The sequence below is a fragment of the Cariama cristata genome, unplaced genomic scaffold (genome assembly GCF_000690535.1).
Source record: "Cariama cristata isolate BGI_N322 unplaced genomic scaffold, ASM69053v1 scaffold165, whole genome shotgun sequence".
NCBI lineage: Eukaryota > Metazoa > Chordata > Aves > Cariamiformes > Cariamidae > Cariama > Cariama cristata.
This window is the reverse complement of record NW_009617846.1, coordinates 4,480-24,911: the sequence shown is the minus strand read 5'-3', so window position 1 is coordinate 24,911 and position 20,432 is coordinate 4,480. Positions and strand designations below refer to the sequence as shown.

Genomic DNA, 20,432 nt, shown 5'->3' with positions numbered 1-20,432 from the left:
TCCTGCTGACTGAACCACTATACAGATCATACCATCAAAAGTGTGGTTATTCTCTAAACCATAGATACTCAAAACATCATGTTGATGGTATGAATGCCAGATGCTCTGGCTGCAAACCACAGGTTCTCAGTAGAGCTCATGGAGAACCTGCATGGATATCATGTTAAACACATTGATTATAATCAGAAGAGGGAAGAAGCACAGCCCACACACCCTATGCGCAACAGCAAATTAAAGATGCAGTATGCCATGGTATATTGGTACACCAAAGTAGCCAGATTAGCCATCTTTCATGAGATGAAACAGCACTCACAGACTAATTTAATTTTAGAGCTCAACAGAAGGCAGGGTATGTCCCCTCTAAAAGGGAGCGTGTTGGCCAGTGCAAGTGGATGAGGCTGCACAGCAGCACAAAAGTTCCCCAGGTCTTGCCTGCACTTCAGCAGGCAGTGCTAAGTGGAAAGGCAGGGGTTGGGCAGAACCTTCTACTAAACCACCTCGGAATGGTCCCTGGAACCATTTTAGACCTAACCTTACCTCAATATCAATTCGGAACTGGGTGAACTACTGCTTGCATGTATCCTTGTATTCCAGCTGAAATGGCTGTAATGCAAAGTAATGCTGATTCTGTTGGGAGTGGAGGACAATCTTGTTTGAGTCTAATGTCGAAGAGCCAGGAAAACCAGAAATGTTCACAAAAACTATGGAGAGGAACCCAGATTACAGAGCCTAAATCTGTACTGAACTAAGGACTCTGCAGCCTTTAAGATGTTTTAATCAGGACTACTATTATAGGTTTTGTGCAATTCTAGGAGATACCTGAGGTAGCATCCGAGTTGAAACTATAACAAAACTAACCAGAATACATATATTTTTTTTGAAAGGAAACACCCTAGACACCAACCCAGAGGTTTCCTTGAATTTGGAGGATAAAATATATCTAAAATAAAGGGGGAATATGTACCATATTTTTGCTTGGATTCAAATTTTTAACAACTCAGAAGGACAGGGGTGTTGATTTTTGCATTGGCCAAGAACCAACTCCTGGCAGTAACGGAGGCATTACTTTAATATGCCAGTCTTCCTCATAGTCACTCTGAAACAGCAAGAGAAGCATGTGATGTATAGGAAAGCTCTTTTTTAGATTTATTTAGATATTCTTCAGTTAAAGTTTCTGGTGACTTTTATGAGAATGTGATAAAATAGGATCTTCTGGATGGGACCTAAAAGACAAGTCTGACTATCCTTTTCCAACTTTTATCTAAGTAATTGTTTTGAGAAGTTAACTGTCATTTAGAGCCAGTTTTGAAGCACATCTTACCCTAGGAAACTAGGAACTCACTAAAACTACCCACTAAAATTAAAGAGAACCTTTCCATGATGCTCCTCTGTCAGCTTCTTTGTCATCTCTCAACACAAATATCTGAAACTTTCTCATCCACTTGCATGTTCCCACAAGGATTCCTGTGAAATGCTTTGGTCAACTGTGAGTAGCAAAGGTGTCAGCAACACCATTTTCTTTTCAGGTAGTTCATATAATTCATGATTACCTTTTGCTCTGTAATTTATATAATCTTCTTCTATGTTTTCAGATCATTATGGGCAGAGCTTGAAGTCCATACTGAGTTTTAATTTTTGGAAAAAAATCAGCACAGGGATCTATTTCTAGAATTTATTCTGACACAATCTAGAAGCTCTTGTAGTTTTTTTTTTTTAACATTCCTGATGCTACTCACACAGTTGATGTACACAGGGTAACTTTTTCTTAAACAAAACCTACTCTTTGAGTTGCCAACTACAACAGAGAGCACCTCCTGCATCTCTGAATGCTGGATATCACACAGACTGGCACAGGTTGAATCAGATAATGGGAAAACTTAGATGGGGATTATCAGTAGAACTGCACAAGATATTTGAAGAGGAGGTGATATTTGCAAGGGATACGACAGCCAAGTCACCTAGAAAACTGCTGTAGAAAAACAAGTTTTACCTTATGTAACCTCCATTATGCCAAACAAGGGATCTTACTTAGGACCAGATCCTGCTCCCTTTGAAGTAAGTGGAAAACTTTCCATTTGCTTCATTGTGGAGGAGCAGACCCACAGGGAGTCTAGTTTGTCTCTGTAAACAGGATAAAGAAGCAAAAGAAGCATCCAAGGCCACTTGTAATAATTTTCTGGCAGTGTAGGTACCAATAATTATCAAGTAAAAACACTCTAATGCTTTATACAACAACATTGTAATCCACATTCACTTTCCTCTGTCCATACTTAATTGTCATGGACTAGAAAGGGAATTGTGAAATGTTTGGCAAACAAAAAGGACTTTGGTCTAGATTCTGTGTTCTGTCCATGTGCGCTTTCTGCTTTGTAAACTTTGTTCTGGAAGCACCCCTGGACTCAGCTAAAATGTGTCATCAAAGCAGATCCTAAACCTGACAGCTCTTACTAACTTTGTTGGAGCTTAATAAAGAAATAATTTACTGTAGAGCAACACATAACTTTGTACAGCCTGCAACAGCAGTAACTGGGACAGGATTATGTTTCATTGAATCCAATGGTAGAAGAAGACTAGATGTATTCAGGTGGCCAGGTCGTGACAGTTGTTTCCCTGATAATGGCATCTTAATACCCTCCATTTAAAAGAAAATTATTTTCTGTAGTTTCTGAGGGAAAATGCAATCTCAACCGTTTCCTCACTGACAAAGGAGCTGCTTGTAAGAGTTTGAATAATACAGGCTATGAAATTCAGAAAGGAGAATTTTGTCCTTAGTTATCATAAGGAGCGATTTAAGTTGGGTATGACATCTCTGTATCTCTTGTGGTTTTGGTCTGAGGAAAGAAAATAGAAAACAAGAAAATATCACTGTCAATAGCAACAACGTCCAAATTCAAGATATGTTTCTCCAGAAGTTTCTTGCCTGTTGTTTACAGGTCCCATCTTCATTTCTCTTTCTTCTGTTTGACATGATATTCTCAGTAGTTAATAAGGGAAGTGTGATCTAGATAAATTGTGTTGAGGTGGGTGCATGGCTTATTAAAAAAGAAAACCACATTGAAAGAGTAATTATTAGTGGTTTGCTGCCAAAATAAGAAGTCAAAGGACATTTCCATTGCATCCTATGCAAGTCTACTTTGAATTTTGCTGTAGTCAGTGTTTTCATGAATGGCTTATGACCAGAGAGAATATGCATGAAACTATCTGGGATTTCAAGCTATGAGGAATGATGTACCACTTGGAGGTTGGTTTTACAATTTGCAGTTTTCTTGTATCCATTTGTTTCTATGACACTGTGGCATCTGTAACATTACTGCTGATAGAGCTGCATTTCTTATTGGTAGCCTCAGTGGAGAATCCAGGTGCTGAATGAGTTGTCGAGACTGAACTGGCAGATCCACAGATAAATTGATCATTGACAGATCATCTAGTAGTCGTAGATCATCTAGTCCCTCCAAAATGGTGTTGAAAAGTCTTTAAAATCATCAAGAAATCTGCTTTAGTTTTCTCCATTATTTAGCCTCCATATAGTATCAGTCTAGCAGAGTTAGAAGTATTACAAATAGAACAGATTTCTCTCAAGAGTAAGAAGAGCAGTCTTGCAAGTTAGTACAATTATGTGTCTTCCAAGGCCTAAGTGCAGAATGACCTCAGTTTTTGGACCTATCCCATGGCAAACATTTACAGTTGTTTTCTACATGGACTTGCTTTTGGTTTTGTTAACTGAAGAAAATAAATACATTGTAGGAGGACTCTGAACTCTTAAGAGACTGAAACTCCTATTACTTAAGCCTTTCTGTGGAAGTCTATATTTTTCCAGCATTTTATTTAATTACTTGACAGCAGCCCAGCAAACATGAAGTTGCTCTGCCTTCATGCTGTGATATTATCACCCACACTAGCCACATTAAAAACTGTGTGTCTTGAGACTTGCTCTGCCCATGTGTTCATTAAATATTATACGCAGCCAGTGGAATGAATCAGATTATTTCTGGAGATGCAGTGTTTGTTTCTAACATCTCTTTTCCCTGTCCTGTTTTAGTCACCATGTGACTGAAAGTAGAGCACCTTCCCTGTCTCTACCAAGAAATTGCAAGATGACAAAGATTTTTGTTGCAATGTAGTTTGGCTGATATGAAATGTGACATTGGTGTTTACCACTCAACAGTAAAGGCCTTTTCCGTCTGCCTGTAGGCAAGCAGATTACTATATTGTAAGATGGAAAGTTATACACTTCATATATAAACTCCCTCATGCTAGCTATGTAAACCAAATCCCGAGATCTATACCCATGTAAACTCTCCCTTCACCACTACAATATCATCATTAGTAAGTATTGGATAAAATGTAAAAGAATGCAGGAACCTGGCTCTTCCAGGAGTGGATCTTCATTGCATATTTGAGAAGGAGCCAGGGTGTAATGACTGAAGCACAGAAAAGAGGAGCAAAATAGCATGATCATCTTTACTCCAGGCTTGTATGACCTGGGAGTAGAATTTTAAATTTTGACCACTTAAGGTTTCACACTTCTCTAGTTAGTACAAAAAAAACCCAAAACTACGGAAGGATGTGGTAAGAACCTTCCAATCATATCTGCAGAATCAGGATCAACTGTTCTCCATGATCATTGGGGGAGAGGGAACAAGAAGGAATCCCCTTAATTTGCAGCCGAGCTTATTTAGGCAGGAACTAAAGAAGAGCTTTCAGAATGACAAAATGGGAACAACTACTGAGAGTTGCTATTGAATCTCCTCCACCAGAGATTTTCAAAAACTAGTTCAATAACCATTCACTAGTGAATGACTTAGGTATCCTTGATCATACCTTTATGCAAGGACTCAGACCAGCTCACTTACGGTCTTTTCCAGTCCTCATCTAGGAATCTAGAGGTAGTTAAAGCTCTGGAAGGCTTTTCTCACTATTGCATTTGAGTCCCTGCTTAGGCAAAGACTTGCTAGTATCTGTGCCTGTGCGAATGATGTGATGCATCCACCCTGTTGTCTCCTGGGACGTGAGTCACTCATGAAGTGCATTTCATCAAAACTATTTCACCTTCTGCCCCGTGAAGTCATTGATGGCACAAGGAGATTCTATTCTCTTGTGACTAGTGGGAAAAAAAAAATCCAGTCATAGTTTACAATGGTTATGCCAGTAATATACACAATATTGTGTTTTCCTTTTCTGATGGGCAGTGTTTCTTCTTCTACCAGCTGTGTTCATTTAGTATGTTATCCAACTATTTGGTTTCACTATGTGTATATTTAACAGTTTGCAGTAGGGAGGATGCACTCTTTAAACAGCTTTTCTCCACACAGTTATGTAGAATCTGTATTTATAGTTAACTCAGTCTGATAATATCACCTAGTGCTAGAATACCATAGCTGAATCTTAGATTTATACCACAGATGGAACTGATTCAGAAATGATTTTGCAAATATTGTGAAACTCATACAGTCCTAATTATCTTACAATATCTACCTCTGAACCTAGAGAAGTTGAAAGGAAGACAATGAATACACATTCCAGAAGAAAATAAACCAAAATGTCAAGTGTACTATATATCTAAAGGGACAGAAGTTAGCTGAGGATGTATTTCTTGAGTCTACTATGTCAGAGTGTGCCAGGGACTAAAGTTCTAAGGGTTATTTTGGTTTTCAAAATCCATTACAGAGACAAATAGCCTTCTGGAACCAGTGGAGCCATTGATTAGTTTAAAGTGGCTTGAATTCTGTCTGTGATGTATGTGTTTAGATGTGCCTGAATATTTGGTTAGCATCATTTCCCTGTGACTGTTACTACAGTTCTTCTATATAATACTTGCAGCTAAATCAAAAAGGAGACAGCAGTTGTTCCCCCTGAATCGCAACTTCTGAGTATGCGTACAAACACAACTCACATCTGCACACCCAGGGTCAAATGCAGATAAAAGACTGGACAGGGAGGCGCTAGTCATAGTACTATAGAATAATTTTCCTACAAGATTTGGCTTTTAAAAAAATATATTCTAACTTATTTTAAGCTGAATGGGTATAAGAGAGGGGGAATGGAAATTATTTTTACATCCTGAATACTGCTGTCTATGTAGTGAAAGTAACAAAAACACGGAAGGCTGAAACCTAAAAGTAAAGGCTGAAATCCTAAGTATGACAGAACTGCTCATGTCTCACAAACTCAGAAAATCTGAGATTCAAGATCTGATTTTCTGAAATTCTAGTCAGGGAGGTCTTTGCATCAAAGAGATTAGTTCGGTTCTGTGCAGGAATATAGGTAGCAGATTTCATTCACTATATTTGGGCTTGGATCTCTGTTCCAATTACAAAGCCCCTTTGCAATTTATAGGTATTTTGAGGTCCAGAGTTTTTAGAAGGACCGATCTCTAGCAATGCATTTAATACACCTGGAACTGCTGCAAGGGTTATAGGAAATATTTTCCCAGAGTGGTTTAGGTTTCACCAATATGGATTGACAGTGCTGCCCTTTTTTACTAGGCTTAGGGAGGCTTGGACAGGATCATACACAAAATGTACAGTTAGGCTGAGAAAGCACAAGCAGGTAACATGTCTAGTAAGTTGGTCAATGTCTAGAACTCACCACATTCTCCATGACTCCCGTCCTGTTGGCAAGCTCGCATTCCTCTGCGTGCCCGTTGCAAAAGCAGCTTCCTCGAATGATCAGGTCATAAATAGCATAGTGGGCAAGTCTCTGAGGTTTCTCTACCAATCCTGAACCATGGCATGGACATTCCTGTCTTTTTAACAAAAGGAGGCGGAGGTTGGTGAGTTTCAGGAGATCTTGAGCCTCAGGACTATAGGGGTCTTCGATCTTGTTAGTCGGACTTAAGGCACGATAAATCACCTGAAAGATGGAAGATACACATCCAAGAATAGATATAGGACTCTGCATACACAGCAAACATCAAAAGGCGATGTTCAGGAAAAAGTAATAGTTCCTATCTAGAAGGCTTTGCATAAACAGTTGTGGGGCTGTGACTGATCCCAGAATATCACAGCTGAGTTACCACTGCTGGCCAAGCCCCAGCAAGTGACTGTGCACCTGCTTTCATCCTGTCTCAGATGTGAGATAGATAATGCCTTAGTTTAAACATCTCTCCCTTGGGTTACTGAGCCCAGTCACTCCTTGCAGTTCAGCCAGTGTGTGGTAACTTGTCAAGCACTGGTTACTTCCAGGTCTTTCTGACCCAAGTGACACAGTGTCACTCAGAGAAATCCAAGGTTTATTGGCATAAGTGCAGTATTAATGCCATCCAAATTTCTGAAAGCATTTTAGGAACATGGCTTTAGCATGAACTCTAAAGTCAGGTAAGCTAAGGCACTCAGGGGATCTGTGAAAGAAGTGGAAACTGATCAGACTTTTGGCTTGGTCACTTGAACTATGTGCTCGAAAACACAACTTGGCTTAGGGTGAGTAAGCACTGAGAGAACCCTGTCTTTAAACAAAGCCAGCCAGTTTATTCATTAGAAGTAGCTACACTGCAGTGAGCTTGCAGGACCAAAGGCACTTTGTGCCTACTGGCCGGCTGTGGGTTGTTACTCTTTTGTCACAGCTTTTATGCTGTTTGATAGTTCTCCAGAGCAGCTACAGTTTGGTTTTGAGTATCACGGTTCTAATTTGTGTTTAACAATGACTAAAGGGACCTGTTGTATTTTAGCTCAGGCACCTCTCTTCTGTATCTCTCAGGTGTGATTGTTCCTGTTGCTTTTGGGGAGAGGTTGACAATGGAGGGCTGTACCACAGTCCATGCCAGTGAACTAGAGAGCTGGTTCCCAGGCTTAGATGTCCTCTATGGATATGCTAACTCCAATTTGAGAGCTATTTTCTCCTCTGGTTGAGTTTTTCCACCATAGCAGAGGGACTTGCCCTCAGGGTTCTTTGGCCCTGCTTTGTAAGTGGTGACAGTGTCTGTCTGACTAACTCCGTTAGCAGAGTGGAAGCTTTGTTTCCATAGGGATTCCCTCTCTCTCTCTCTCTCTGTGCTTTTCTTTTTCTTTCTTTCTAGTGAACAGACCAATTTAAATACTTGCTGCATGTAAAATACTTTTGCTCCTATTTGCTTGCAGGAGCCGGAAAAGAGCTTGTGGTACGTGCCTGAGAGATAATTCTGTTGCATGTTGATGGCACATGGGGAGATAAACCCTATTAAACTAACAGAATCAGCTGCCAGGCTTCGCACAGAGCTACACCTGGCAGTACCACAGCAAAGGCAGTGGTACATTTCCCACCTGTCTGCAGCATTTTCTGTTTGGTTAGCTCTGTTCTTTTTTCTTTTAATTCCCTTCTCTTATACTGTCGGCTATTTATCAAGCTGCAAACAGCCCTGTTTGGTGAGATCAGGGGTGCCCATATTTCCTTGTTTGATAGAGCTATGGGCAAATTGCCCAGGCTGTGCAATGCAGGTGCCTACATTCCCCTGGCCAATGAAGCCGTGACAAAATATGCCAGGCCTTTCCACCCCAATGTCTACATTCCCCTGGTCAATGGAACCATAAGCAAATGGCCCATTCTGTTTTGTCCAGGTGCCCAGCATTCCCCTTACTGAATGGATTCACAGGACAAAGACCAAATCTCCTCTGTCCAGTTCCCCTAATCCAGGATGGTCTGATCTTTTTAGTGGAAACCAGTTTTATGAACCCTCTCTCCTTCCCAGTCCCCTGTGGACCACACAGAGGTGGAGTGGTTTCTCACAGGCCTGAGCACTTGGTCATGTACAGACACACATATCTTCTTCCCACATGGTCAGTTAATCTAAGACCAAGGCAGTGAACTGGATGGAATTGTTCTGCAGAGCCTACAAAGCTCAAAATCTGAAAGCAGGGTTAAAAACTAACTGCTGGGATATTAATGGTTAAAAGCACTTGTGAATACTGTTTTAAATTGGCATAAAACAGAGGAACCAAGAGTAAAGCAGTCTGTTCAGTTACTGGTTTTTATAAGCTCTATTCTGACACTTCGCTGTCTTGTCTATGGCTTCTCTAATATATATGCTTAGTAAAAATCGTATCTCCTTTCAGGATGACCATCCAGAGGATACCTAACAGACCACTGGCTTGAGAACATAAATCCTAGAGGTACTTTGCTCCAGGACAAGAGGACAAGGTAATCAATATGTCATTGGTTTCTGCAAGATCTGCACTGGTCCTGCCACTGACCTCCTTATACAAGGCTGGGCAGGAGGCTTAATATCTCCGTGCCCTAGAGATCCCAGTTGTGAACAACTATGGATCTCCTCACAGGAGACAGAGAGGAAGGGTGAATGAGGTGAAGAACAAGAATTTTCACTGGGCCTTTCTGAAAGAAATGACTAGATAATGGCCAAAGTGTTTCTTTTTACTCTGCATCTCTGGCATTATACTTCTGCTTGATGACAGTAGTCTTGCATTGTGCTATGTTAACAGTGAAAGAAATCTTACGTATTGTATTGCACTACTAGAAATGTATTTTGTATACAATATGATAAGTTTAAAGAGATAGATTCATGTTTTGGGATCTCCAGTCAATTATTCATCCTGCCAGTGTCTTAACTGGCACCCAGATAGCACTGAGTTCTTTAGAATAGAATCATAGAATCATAGATCATCAAGTCCAACCATATACCCAATGCCACCATGCCTGCTAAACCCACTAAACCATGTCTCGAAGTGCCACATCTAAACGTTTTTTGAACACCTCCAGGGATGGTGAGTCCACCACCTCCCTGGGGAGCCTGTTCCAATGCCTAACGACTCTTACAGTGAAGAAGTTCTTCCTAATATTCAACCTGAACCTCCTGTGGTGCAACTTGAGACCGTTTCCTCTTGTCCTAGGCAAAAGAACAGCTGTTGGGGGCTCTTCTCTCAGCATAGGGCCATTTGCTTTCTCAAAGCTGTATTGTTTTTTCTTTCTTTCCTTGACAGCTTGGAAAAAGTTTGGGTTCCCTAGGGGTTTATTGTTTTGCAAATATTTTAAGTTCTGGCCTTGCATCTCTTGAGGGGAGTTGCTTTGGCTTTTTCCATATCCCCTTAGAACTCTGTACATTATTTGTGAGTAGAGATGTCCCGTAGGGATTGTGGCATCCTTTTAAGAAAAAAACAGCATTCCATTCCAGTTGAAGTACAAGAGTTTGCTTGTATGATTAATTCATGACACGTTTCTGTCTGGAATAAGCTTAGTGGTGAGACTGGATTTATTTGTCCTTATCTCTCCCAAGGCAAGACTTGTTAAGTGTTAAGGATCTGATTTGGATGACATAACACTAGTGAAGTCTTTGGGGAGTGGCATTCATATGTTCTTCTTGGATTCCACAACCACTAAGGAATTAGCCTTCCTTAATTTTGTAAAAATCACAGATATTGATTACCTACTTAAACAAAGACATTTTGTATCAGCAGAGTCAGAGCAGATATGTTGTGCCAAAATAAGTAGGTTTAGGTGAGCTGCATTTTGCATGGAGGTAGCACAGTTTTATTTTGTATTTAAATCAGTTTAGCAGCTTTATTTCATATCTGCATAAAACTGGAAAACAGAATTTTCCTTTCTCTTCCCTTCTGGAGGACACATTCTCCTTGAAACATTGGTGGTTGAAACCCTTCAGCACAAGAAAGAGTATAATGTAATCACCATCTCTTGGCTTATTTTTTATATTAGATTGGATGTTTCTTCTCACATTAAAGTGCCAGTCATTAGATCTTCCTTAACATATGTGTTGCCCCAGCGTCAAAAGCAATATGTTATAATCCATAAGTTATACTTATTAGTCTACTATGTGTATTGATTCAAATAATTGTAGTGTGGGATGAATTTTTAAAACAGATCTGGTATCTCACCTTACATGCCCTCAATTATTTTTCCATAAATGCATAATTTACCTAAAAAAACCCCAAACCCAAACCACTAAACTTTTTTTCTGTACTAAAAATACATTATTATATTTTAAAGGAATGTATTTGGGTTTATGGTTCCCTAATAAAAAATGAATCCTAAATTAGGAGACACATTGGTGGTGGTTGTATATATAGGTTGATAATTTTATGTGGTACAGGGAAGAATTTTATTACTGTAAAAAAGAAAGAGATGTCACTGTGACCAAAATATAGAGTTCCACTCTATATTTAGTGCCACTATTTGTTCAAAGTCCCAGTGCAATTGTTCAGTATAACATTCAGCAATTAACTTAAGCCTTATGCTGTTCTGGATTGTCAGTGAATTCACTAGGAAGAGAAGAAGTCTGTTTTATGTCCTGCTTGCTTTTTTAAAAAATAGGATACAGGTATTCCAGTACTTCATGGAATGGGAGAAAGAGTAATAAATTTATATCTGTACAATTCTCTGAGAATCCCTAGAGATGAATGTTCAATACATGCAATTTTAATAATAATAGGTAAAAGGTAAGAGTTTGGCTGTCTCAACCATTTCTGCATAAATGTTTTAAAGATTCGATTAGAAACGGATCTAAGTATTAGTGAACTCCCAGAGTCATGAGCTGTGGGAAGAGAGACGCTCCATCTTTTCACTGTGTTATTTGTTCCTTTCTTTTCAGTTCACAAGGTTTGTGTTTCTGAAGCGTATGAAGCAGATTCCTTCTATACAGATAGATGTTTGACTTCTGCCTTTTGCAGAAAAGCAGAAATATGTTTAAATTTTCATTTTGCAGAGATACTGTGCAAATTTGCAGTTTTCCATTATATTCATGTGAAAGATATGAAAAGAGCATAATGAAAAGTAAGTGTATTCTTTTAATTATGATGCAAGCTCTGAAAAGGGCTTCCCATGATGTTCACTGTAAAGCTATTTCTCATTTCTAGTTAAATCTCTATCTGGTGTCAGTCTCTGTGGCAGCTCTGTTCTTTTTTTGCTGTAACAGACTGCTCTGAAATCTCCCAGTCATTTCTCTAAACATCAGTGTGCAGCTTTCATAAAAGTAGCATATGCACAGCTGCAGAAGAAAATCTGATGGTGATTAAGTCCGCTATGGGACACTCTAGAAATCTTTCTGCTTCCATTGAATTGGGTGGAGGGTATTCAGCACCTCTATAGTCTCAACTCTTTGTGGAAATACATCCTAGATCCTGAGTTTCCCTTGTAATTGGGAACTGACACTGGAGCTGAATGCTGAGTAGGACATTCATGCTTATCTGCATATCTGCTATCAAGCGCATATTTGTCATTCTCATTTTCAAAAGTCAATCAGCTGCGCCTCAAAAAGATGGTCACTACCGTGTCCTCTCCTGACCTTTCTCAAAGCAAGGAAGTTTGGATAATGCTGTAAGTGTGCAAAGCCTAAAAAGGTAGCCACTGTTAGAGGATTGGTTTTGCTGTACACACATTGGCACAGCTTCATAGGGGGTGATGTTTTATTGCTCATCAAGAGATCATCTTCATTCCGGAGGCAGTGTCTTAGATTTTTGATTTCTTGCCATATGTTCTGCATCTCCATTCTTGATGCAGATAATTCTGTTTTCTTAACCTGATCTGCCAGCCAGTATTAGTCAGAAAAGATGTGGACACAACAAAGGTTCCCCCTTGCAAGCTCATAGCCTAAGGTCAAGAAATATGAGCCATAAATGGAGGGCAGTGCCAATGGCCTCCTACAAAAGAAGATCCTTGTGCAGAACAAGAATTTGATATTACAAATCATCTTTAAGCTATGTTGATCATGTTGTACACAATCAGGTTAATGAGGTCAGAAATGTCTGTGTGCTTATACTAGGCCCATCAGAAGGAAGCTGCAATAAAAACTCTCATCAGTCCTAAATCCTCTTCATTAAAAGATTTTCGTGTGAGTTGATTTTGTTCTTAAAGGAATAGTAAACAATTGTCTCAGAATTTTTCCTACCCAGTGACAAATATCCTCTGATTTATTTAATGGAACCCTTTGGCTAAAATTAATTCCTCCATCTTGTGGTACAATAGTCTTTACTAAGAAATAGTCTTTTTCCTGTTTTGAAATACTGTTTGGAGCACAAAGAAAGTCTAGCTATTCTCTTAGCTGTTAGAAGGCCCATTCTGACGATTTATGGAATAGTGTTTTTAGTCAAGATCCACTGTTTTTCTGCCCTTCTGGAGAATAAAACTTAGAATTGAGTATAGAATATGATATTTTTTAAAGAAATAATTGTGCATTTGATTTTTTAAATTTCTCTGGTCTGAGTAAACTCAGCTACTACCAAGACAGTGGCATCTTGAATTCATTCTGTATTTTCCAAACCAGAAAGGGTCTATGTCCCTTCAATTTGCATTTGCTTTGAGGTTATTCCAGTAATCTAGTCAGTGTTGTATTAATATTAATATTTAGGCATTGCTGCCAATATGATGAAAGACTGCACAACTGAAGTTAGAGGCAGAAAAATCTGAAGAGCCATGCAGACTTTTTCTCCTTCCCAAACAAAATGTATTCTGTAGGCTCAGGTTATCCACAGATGCAAATCTCTACATCTGTGTAGAAAGGTAAGGTTTGTAGGGAGAAGCAGTATCTTCTGTCAAGCCAGGTGATGTAGTTGGAGTACAAAATCTAAACTACTGGGCACAAAAACCTTCAGCTTGCAGTCTGTATGCAGGGAATGGACAAAATTCCTTCCATTCTACATAGCACCACCTTACGTGGGGATGTGCGAACATTTCCATGCTCCCACAAAGTGCAGTGTCCTTCCTCATTATGAGGAATGATACTTGTTCCGAAATGGCAAAGGGTGGGAGTTCTGTGATGCAGACAGCCTGACTGGAAACTGGATTGAGAACGAGGAGACTCATTTCACTCTGTCTGCTGAATTGTCAGGGAAAGTTAAAACAACCCATCACCATCGGTGTCAACCAATGTCAACCAAGCTGTATTCTCATGGGACAGCATCCATTTCTTCTAAGTGGAGCCACTTGTATCTCTAGGTCTTGGCTGAAATCTTACACATGAATGGACTTAGCTAAGTGTATAGTCTCACCGTGACAGTGATGTGTGGACAACTGTAGAGCAAACAGTTAAGTATTCTTTTGCCTGGAGTTTGAAAATTACAACAGTGAATCTCTAAGATTCATAGCGTTCTAGATAAGAATTTTTTCACGGCTGAGACTTGAAAAAAAAAGTCATGGCTCCAACTCCACTAAGGTTTTATAAAACAGGGTGAGAAAAAAAATTAATTTGGTATCTGCTGCCTTGTATATTCAGGAAATGCAGAAGCAATGATAAAAAAAAAACCTACTGTGTCTTTCTGGCTGGTTTGTAAGGTTCCAAATGTCTCTGAAATGGCTCATTACAAACCCGGTCAGAGTAGGACACTTGGTGCCCTCCTGAAGTTCACTTTCCAGAGATGGGAATGCTGGACTGATCTCATCATTTCAAATTCCCTTCAGAGACAAATCCTTGAGCCCCTTAGCTCTTCCTCCAGGGAAGCAGGGCCTGGCAGTGCTATCTGCTTGTTTACACTGCTGGTGTTAACTGCTTCCTCTCAACTTGCCTCTGCATTCTATCTCCTCTACAGTTCAAATTAAACGAAATGCTGAACAGACGGCCCTAGTCATAACATTCAGGCACTTACCTTCACTAGTGACTAATCCCTCCTGGAATCCTTTCCGGCTTGAAGCTGGAATAATCCGAGCATCATGCAACTTTGAGAGGCCAGTCCTGATGACTGTTGGACAATTCATTGCAGTGCAAGACCCTACCCTTGCATCTTAGCTACTAGGAATTCAACCTTGTGATGTGTTGAGCATGTTTCTTTTCAGTGACCCCACTGCCATATGAGATCAGACTAAGAAGCCATCGAAGCCTCTGTGGTGACCTCTTGAATTATTGATGTTGCCACTTAATGAGGTATGTGTGTGTGTGGGGGGGATCCTCCATTGTTTATCAAAAGGTCTGGCATGAATACAGTAAAAGAAAAGCCTGAGAAAAGATAGCAAAAAATGTTGGTCCTTGGAACAGGATCACATACATTCCACACAGAGCCATGTCCTTGGCCCGGTTTGGTGTCTGTGTGCAAGTGGTCCCCGTCTGCCATAACTGTTGCTCAGGGAGTCCCTGCAGATGGAGAAAGGCAGGAGAGGTATTCAGTGTCAGTGCAGAGGAAAAGGTCTTCCAAAGGGTTGACTGTGGCTTCTGTCTGGACAACCTGGTGGCTTTTGAAGCAGACAGAACTGCATCCCATCACAACCTGTCTTGATCTGGCATTCACAGAGTGTGTTTAGAAGAGTGATTAAAAGTCTTTTAGCTACAAAGCGACTCCACTCATCTTTGACAAAAGGCACTGCTGGGGACTTCTGTCCCTAAAGAGGTCACCACAGGATACAAAACGGAGAATGAACAGGTCTTCTGTGCAAGGCACACTTAACATGTTGCCATAGAAACCGGTTCCTTAATTCAGGCATACACAATTCTTCCAGCCCCCAGTGAATTCCAGTAATGGGTTTATTATATCACACTTCATTGGTGTCATCTGTCACACAGACACTCACATAAATGAACCAGGCTTTGATTCAAAACTCGCTTCCACTAGCTAGACCCAATAGGGGAAGGTCTCCTTTTGGGTCTGGTGGTTATAAGCAGGTCAGTGTTCTTCTCTGCTTTGCATGCTAATGTCTTCCTTTCATGCGAACATCATCTTCGATGGAGGAAAACATTTGTTTTCATTTCCCGATATTCCAGTTTATTAAAAACGTGCTCGTAATCTCTCAGATCCTCGAGTGCACGTGCTGTCAGGATGCAGGTTGAAACATTTCGGTCCCTGTTTCCCCCATATGATATTTGAACTGTAAGTCACACTAATGGCTGATGCAACGTTGTGGTAATTTCTCCTTTTGTTTGGGCGAGAGTTTTGATTTACGTTAGCTGACCTGAAGGCTCATTTTAGCCTCCATGACTATATAGTACAGTGTTTTTAAATTAGAAAAACGGATGGACAAGTAGGTAAAAAAGGTCTCAGTTCATGCATAAGACTCCATGCAAGTACAGCCTGCGGATGCACTTACAGTAGATGAATAGACTTTAAAAAGGTGGGGGTGGTTTTAGTTCATGATGTTATGTTGGAGGTTGGTGTACTGAAGCTGATGAGCACAGCAGTAACTATTCTCCCTTAATAGTGAAGAATGTTCTCCCTTAAGAAGAGGATAAAGATTAGAAGCACTTGTTTCCCATGTAATATATAACTTCTTATAGTAGTAGAAGTCCCCAGGCAAAACATAGGCCAGTCAGGACTTAAGACATGCTAGTGGAGGATGCTTATAAACCAGTGTTTATAAGCATAAAAAGTTAGGTGTTGATTTTGTGGTTCTTCATATGAAGCAAATGATGTGCAGGCAATTGGCAGAGAATAAATTGCTCTGCCTCCTAGACCAGAAATCATCGATAAAATAAGTTTATTGCCAGAAAAATTAAGATGGGGGGACCTAGGATCTCAGATAGATAGAATCTAGCTGCAGAAGTACTCTGCATCTGAACAGGAGTAAGGGATTTAGTAAATGCTATACTAAAAGAAAACTGCAAGAGACATTAGGAAGTCATCTCCTTGCATTACTACAGGACTTGTTCTCCAATGCATGACACCTTCTGTCTCAGCTGTACCTTATGTGAGATGGAATGGAGACATGTGACCCTGTCAGAGGTGAAAGATAAGGGTTAATCTACAAGAGACAAGGGATACACCTTAACTTAGTGATACATTATGTTCTGTTGTGACTTTGTCACATCACTCACCCAAATGTCTTTTGCGTCCATTCTAGTCTCCTAAAAGTTTATCTTCTGCCATGTTTCCTATTGTGCTCCCAGGAAAAGCCTCTTTCAGTGGCCTTGGAGGACCACCAGAGTGTGCTGACTCAGGGAGATGCACCACAGTTTACAGGTGCATGTAAGTCACTGCAGCTCTACCACCTTCTCCTTTCATACCTACATTCTCAGTTCTGGAAGCCAGTTGACCTAAATCTTGCTTCATGATGTGTCCCACATGGGTTTTAAACCTAACTGTTCTTAGTAAGCCATCTTTTTTTGGTTCCTTTTGTGCCCTGTTAAAAAGGAATTTGTGTCTCTCTCCTCCAAATGAATAGGACAATACCCAAGAAAAATCTGACTGCCATGCAGTGGAAATGACTGCAACCCCCTCAGTAGAGAAAACTGGCATTTATCTCAGAGCATTAATTAGCATTTAAGTTGGAACAGTTTTGATCATTTCAGAAATGTTGTCAGCTTGTTATCTGAGCTCCTCAGCAGCCCAAGGCTTAGCCAGAGTCAGTAATTGGATAGGTCAGAGTGGAGGTGAAAAAGAAGCAAAGAACACTGCATAAAGTAGTGGTGGGGATTCAGTCAGCTTTCAAGTCAGCTGTGAGTCAGTGCTTGAGGGAATGCCCTGGTGACATTCGTGACATCTTTAAAATAAGATGTAAAATTGCAGTTCTGAGGTGCATGGGCAAAGCTCCTGTGAGACTTGTAGTAAGAGTAGCAGTGTCACTCAGGCAAGCCTGATCAGGTATCACTTTAAATAACTACACTCTGCCTTCTTTTATTTTCATTCACAAAAGAATCTGCTCTGACATATTACTGGCCTGAAAAGCCTGATGCTTTTGCACCCTTGCCATAGTGGCATTTAATGGATTGATTAAGAGGTCTCTCTAAATTCTGTCCAGAACTTCAGAATCCTTTTGGGTTAATGCGCTGTGAAACAGTATTTGTCTTGTTCTCTGTTAAGTTGCCATACAGATTCTTGTGTGCTGCTTCAGCTCTCCTTTCCATGAAGGAAGTGACCTCTGTATGTATTCGATTCATCTAACAGTTCATGAAAGTATTTGGGATCTGCAAAGGTCTGACCTGTAAATATATGGCTGTTCTTACTATTACGATTGTTTTCTAACATCTACTACCACAGCGTAGGTTGATTAAGCATACACATATTCATTTCAGTGTAGTTGCTGCCCAAGTTGACAGAATCATTTTGACATTTGTAATCACAAAGGCTTGTGTTGGATGAATGTTTTATTATTTGATTTTCTGCCATCCACTTCTCAGATTTGTTGTGGCAGGAACACATGGTATTAATGATATTCCCCAAGGTTAAGTAAGCACAAAAGCCAACATAGCGCAGGGTAACAGAGGATACTGTACTAGAGAAGGAAGAGTTGTTTTGCATTTAAGGCCCAGGCATTTGCCTCAGACCCTGTATTCTGTTCCTTACTCAACCAGAATTGTCATGTTTTACTACAAAACACTTCACCTTTCTGTGCTGCTCTTTCCCCATCTGTGAAACGGCAACAGGACCCTTATATGTGTGCTGAAGATCGTTAAATGGATCTTGCAAAGTACTTCCAGATTTTTGATTGGAAGGCACACAAGAATGGAAAATTATATTAGTTGCCTAGATTCTGTATTGACGTGGCAAATTGTAATCTCTCTACAGAAGACATTTGGATGTGTTTGACTGAAGTGTGTCATGATAACTGACCAGCAGAACTACTACTCAGGAACAAGACAGTTCAGTAGTCAGATGATCTGCTCCAGATTTCTAATATGCAGAGATGTTTCCTAGCCTGTTGCACAAAGATGAACACAGTCTCTCCTTACTGCTGTTTCCTTGACTCGGGTATAGTACACTAGTTTCTTTCTTCTCAAGTGCATTTTGAAGTACACTGCTGAAACCACTGTGTTTATTGAAGCTTATCTGGACCATTCGCCTCACACCTGAGCTTAATTTGCAGCAAAGTATTGCTGCCAAACCTGCATGATCACTTCCAGACAAGGAAACCAAGAGGATTGTGACTTCTCTAAGGAAGAGAGAAGGAAGTGAAAGGACTCCAGCCTCTGTTGTGACTATAGGAATGTCTTATAATCTCCCTTTGTGCCTTTATGTCTCCTCTATAAAACAATACCAATGATATTTACCATCTTTCCCATCTAAACTGTTTCAAGATTGATGAATGAAATAATAAACTAAGTATCTGGTTACTAAGCTGTCATTAATGTTCTTGTGAGAGGAATTTATCAGAGCAATTGTACATTTCTTTTAAAAGAAAGCCTTCTACATATGTTTAATAGCACATCAGAATATTCATACCAAGGGAAGGCCTTTTCCCACTGTTGAACAGTGAAACCTGGCTGCTCACTTCCACTTCCTATTTCTGAACCATTTCTTTTCTGGAGCCTATGGCTTGATATTATCAGAGCGGTCACCCCCAGCAAGAAAAGTTACATTAAACTTACAGGAAGGATGTATTTAAAATCATCCAATCATCTAGGACTTTTTTATGGAGAAGAAAAAGAATGTCCTTATGTCGTTCATGTCATCCTAAAGTAGGCAAACAGTTTGGATAAACTGGACTCTACAAATGTGTGTTTGCCTACATCTATTTTGTTAGAATTCTAGTTCAGTTAGTGGCATCTGCAATGTAAAATTAGGCAATGTTAATCCTATCCTGTGCAACTCCCATAAAAGAAATTTGTTAAAGCATTCCCATTCATTTTCATTGATATATAATTTCTCTCCTTCTTCCCCTTTATTTTCTTAACACAAAGCTTTTGGGGATGGGCTACCTTTCGTAATTTATATGCATAGTATCTCTTTGAGCATATACTCTCTGATTTTCAGACGGTCTTCAGTTGTTTGACATTAAACTTAGCCCAAACCTCAGTTATTGCTTACCTCTCCTCTGGTGCAGGGCACTGCATCTGAATACCTGGAAGTGCACATGGAGCCCTCCTCAGTGAGATCATCCTGGAGCCCAAAAGTCGCTGTACAGTTGACAGAGAAGTACTTGTAGGGCCTCCAAGTCTGCCCATAGTCCTGGGATCTTTCCAACACCATCGCAGCTGGGCGAGGTGACTTGAAGACAGCAATGACGTGGGTCAGGTAGAATTCTGTTTCAAAGTCCAGTCTGATTTCTTCCCTGTGTACCCCTTGGGCAGACTGCCACCAGGAGACAGGGTTTGCGAAGAAATCGTCTGTCATGTCAGCAGGGAGATGGGAGTTATCAGGCTGGTTGGCATTGCATTTGGTGCAGCGAGGCTGCCCACAGCCATGGGAGACCTGATGGAGGAGATTCTGCTCTGGGTAGAAGCAGTACAGTTCTGTACTGTTCTGGCCACATGTGGTGAGAGTGACTGGTGTCCTCCCTGTTGCAAGGTTTCCCACTGGAGGGTTGCAAGAACGGCCGTTACAGCGGAAGGCTTGTAGCCTCACAGGATCTGAAAGAGAGGCAAAAGAAACACAGCTATGTAGAATTTCTCAAATAGTTCTCAGGCTGTAATACAGGTGACCATGCAAATGTTTGGAGTCCTCATCTGGGGACTGACATCCAAGAGGACTCCAGAGGAGACCTGCTTCATCTTTTCACACAATGTTTGGAGGGAGTTTCTCAATAAATCTAGTCCTTGTTTTTGGTGCCTAACTCAGAAACTGAGGTCTTTAGAAAACGCATGCTTATGGCTCTTAGCTTTGATTTCTGTTGAAAATGTAGCTGCGTCAGTCTATTGA

At 40.4% G+C, this 20,432-nt stretch overlaps 1 protein-coding gene across 1 annotated transcript in view; it reads right to left on the bottom strand.

Moving 5' to 3' along the window:
* The window catches only part of LOC104162011 (netrin-4-like), a gene marked incomplete at its 5' end in the record, with an annotated part of 44,897 nt that extends 24,754 nt beyond the window's left edge, over positions 1-20,143 (bottom strand). Inside the window, 2 exons of the mRNA XM_009700638.1 lie at positions 6,589-6,852; positions 19,602-20,143. Coding sequence (XP_009698940.1) covers positions 6,589-6,852; positions 19,602-20,143 — 806 coding nt within the window. The remainder of the gene's footprint in view (positions 1-6,588; positions 6,853-19,601) is intronic.
* Positions 20,144-20,432: the final 289 nt, after the last annotated feature.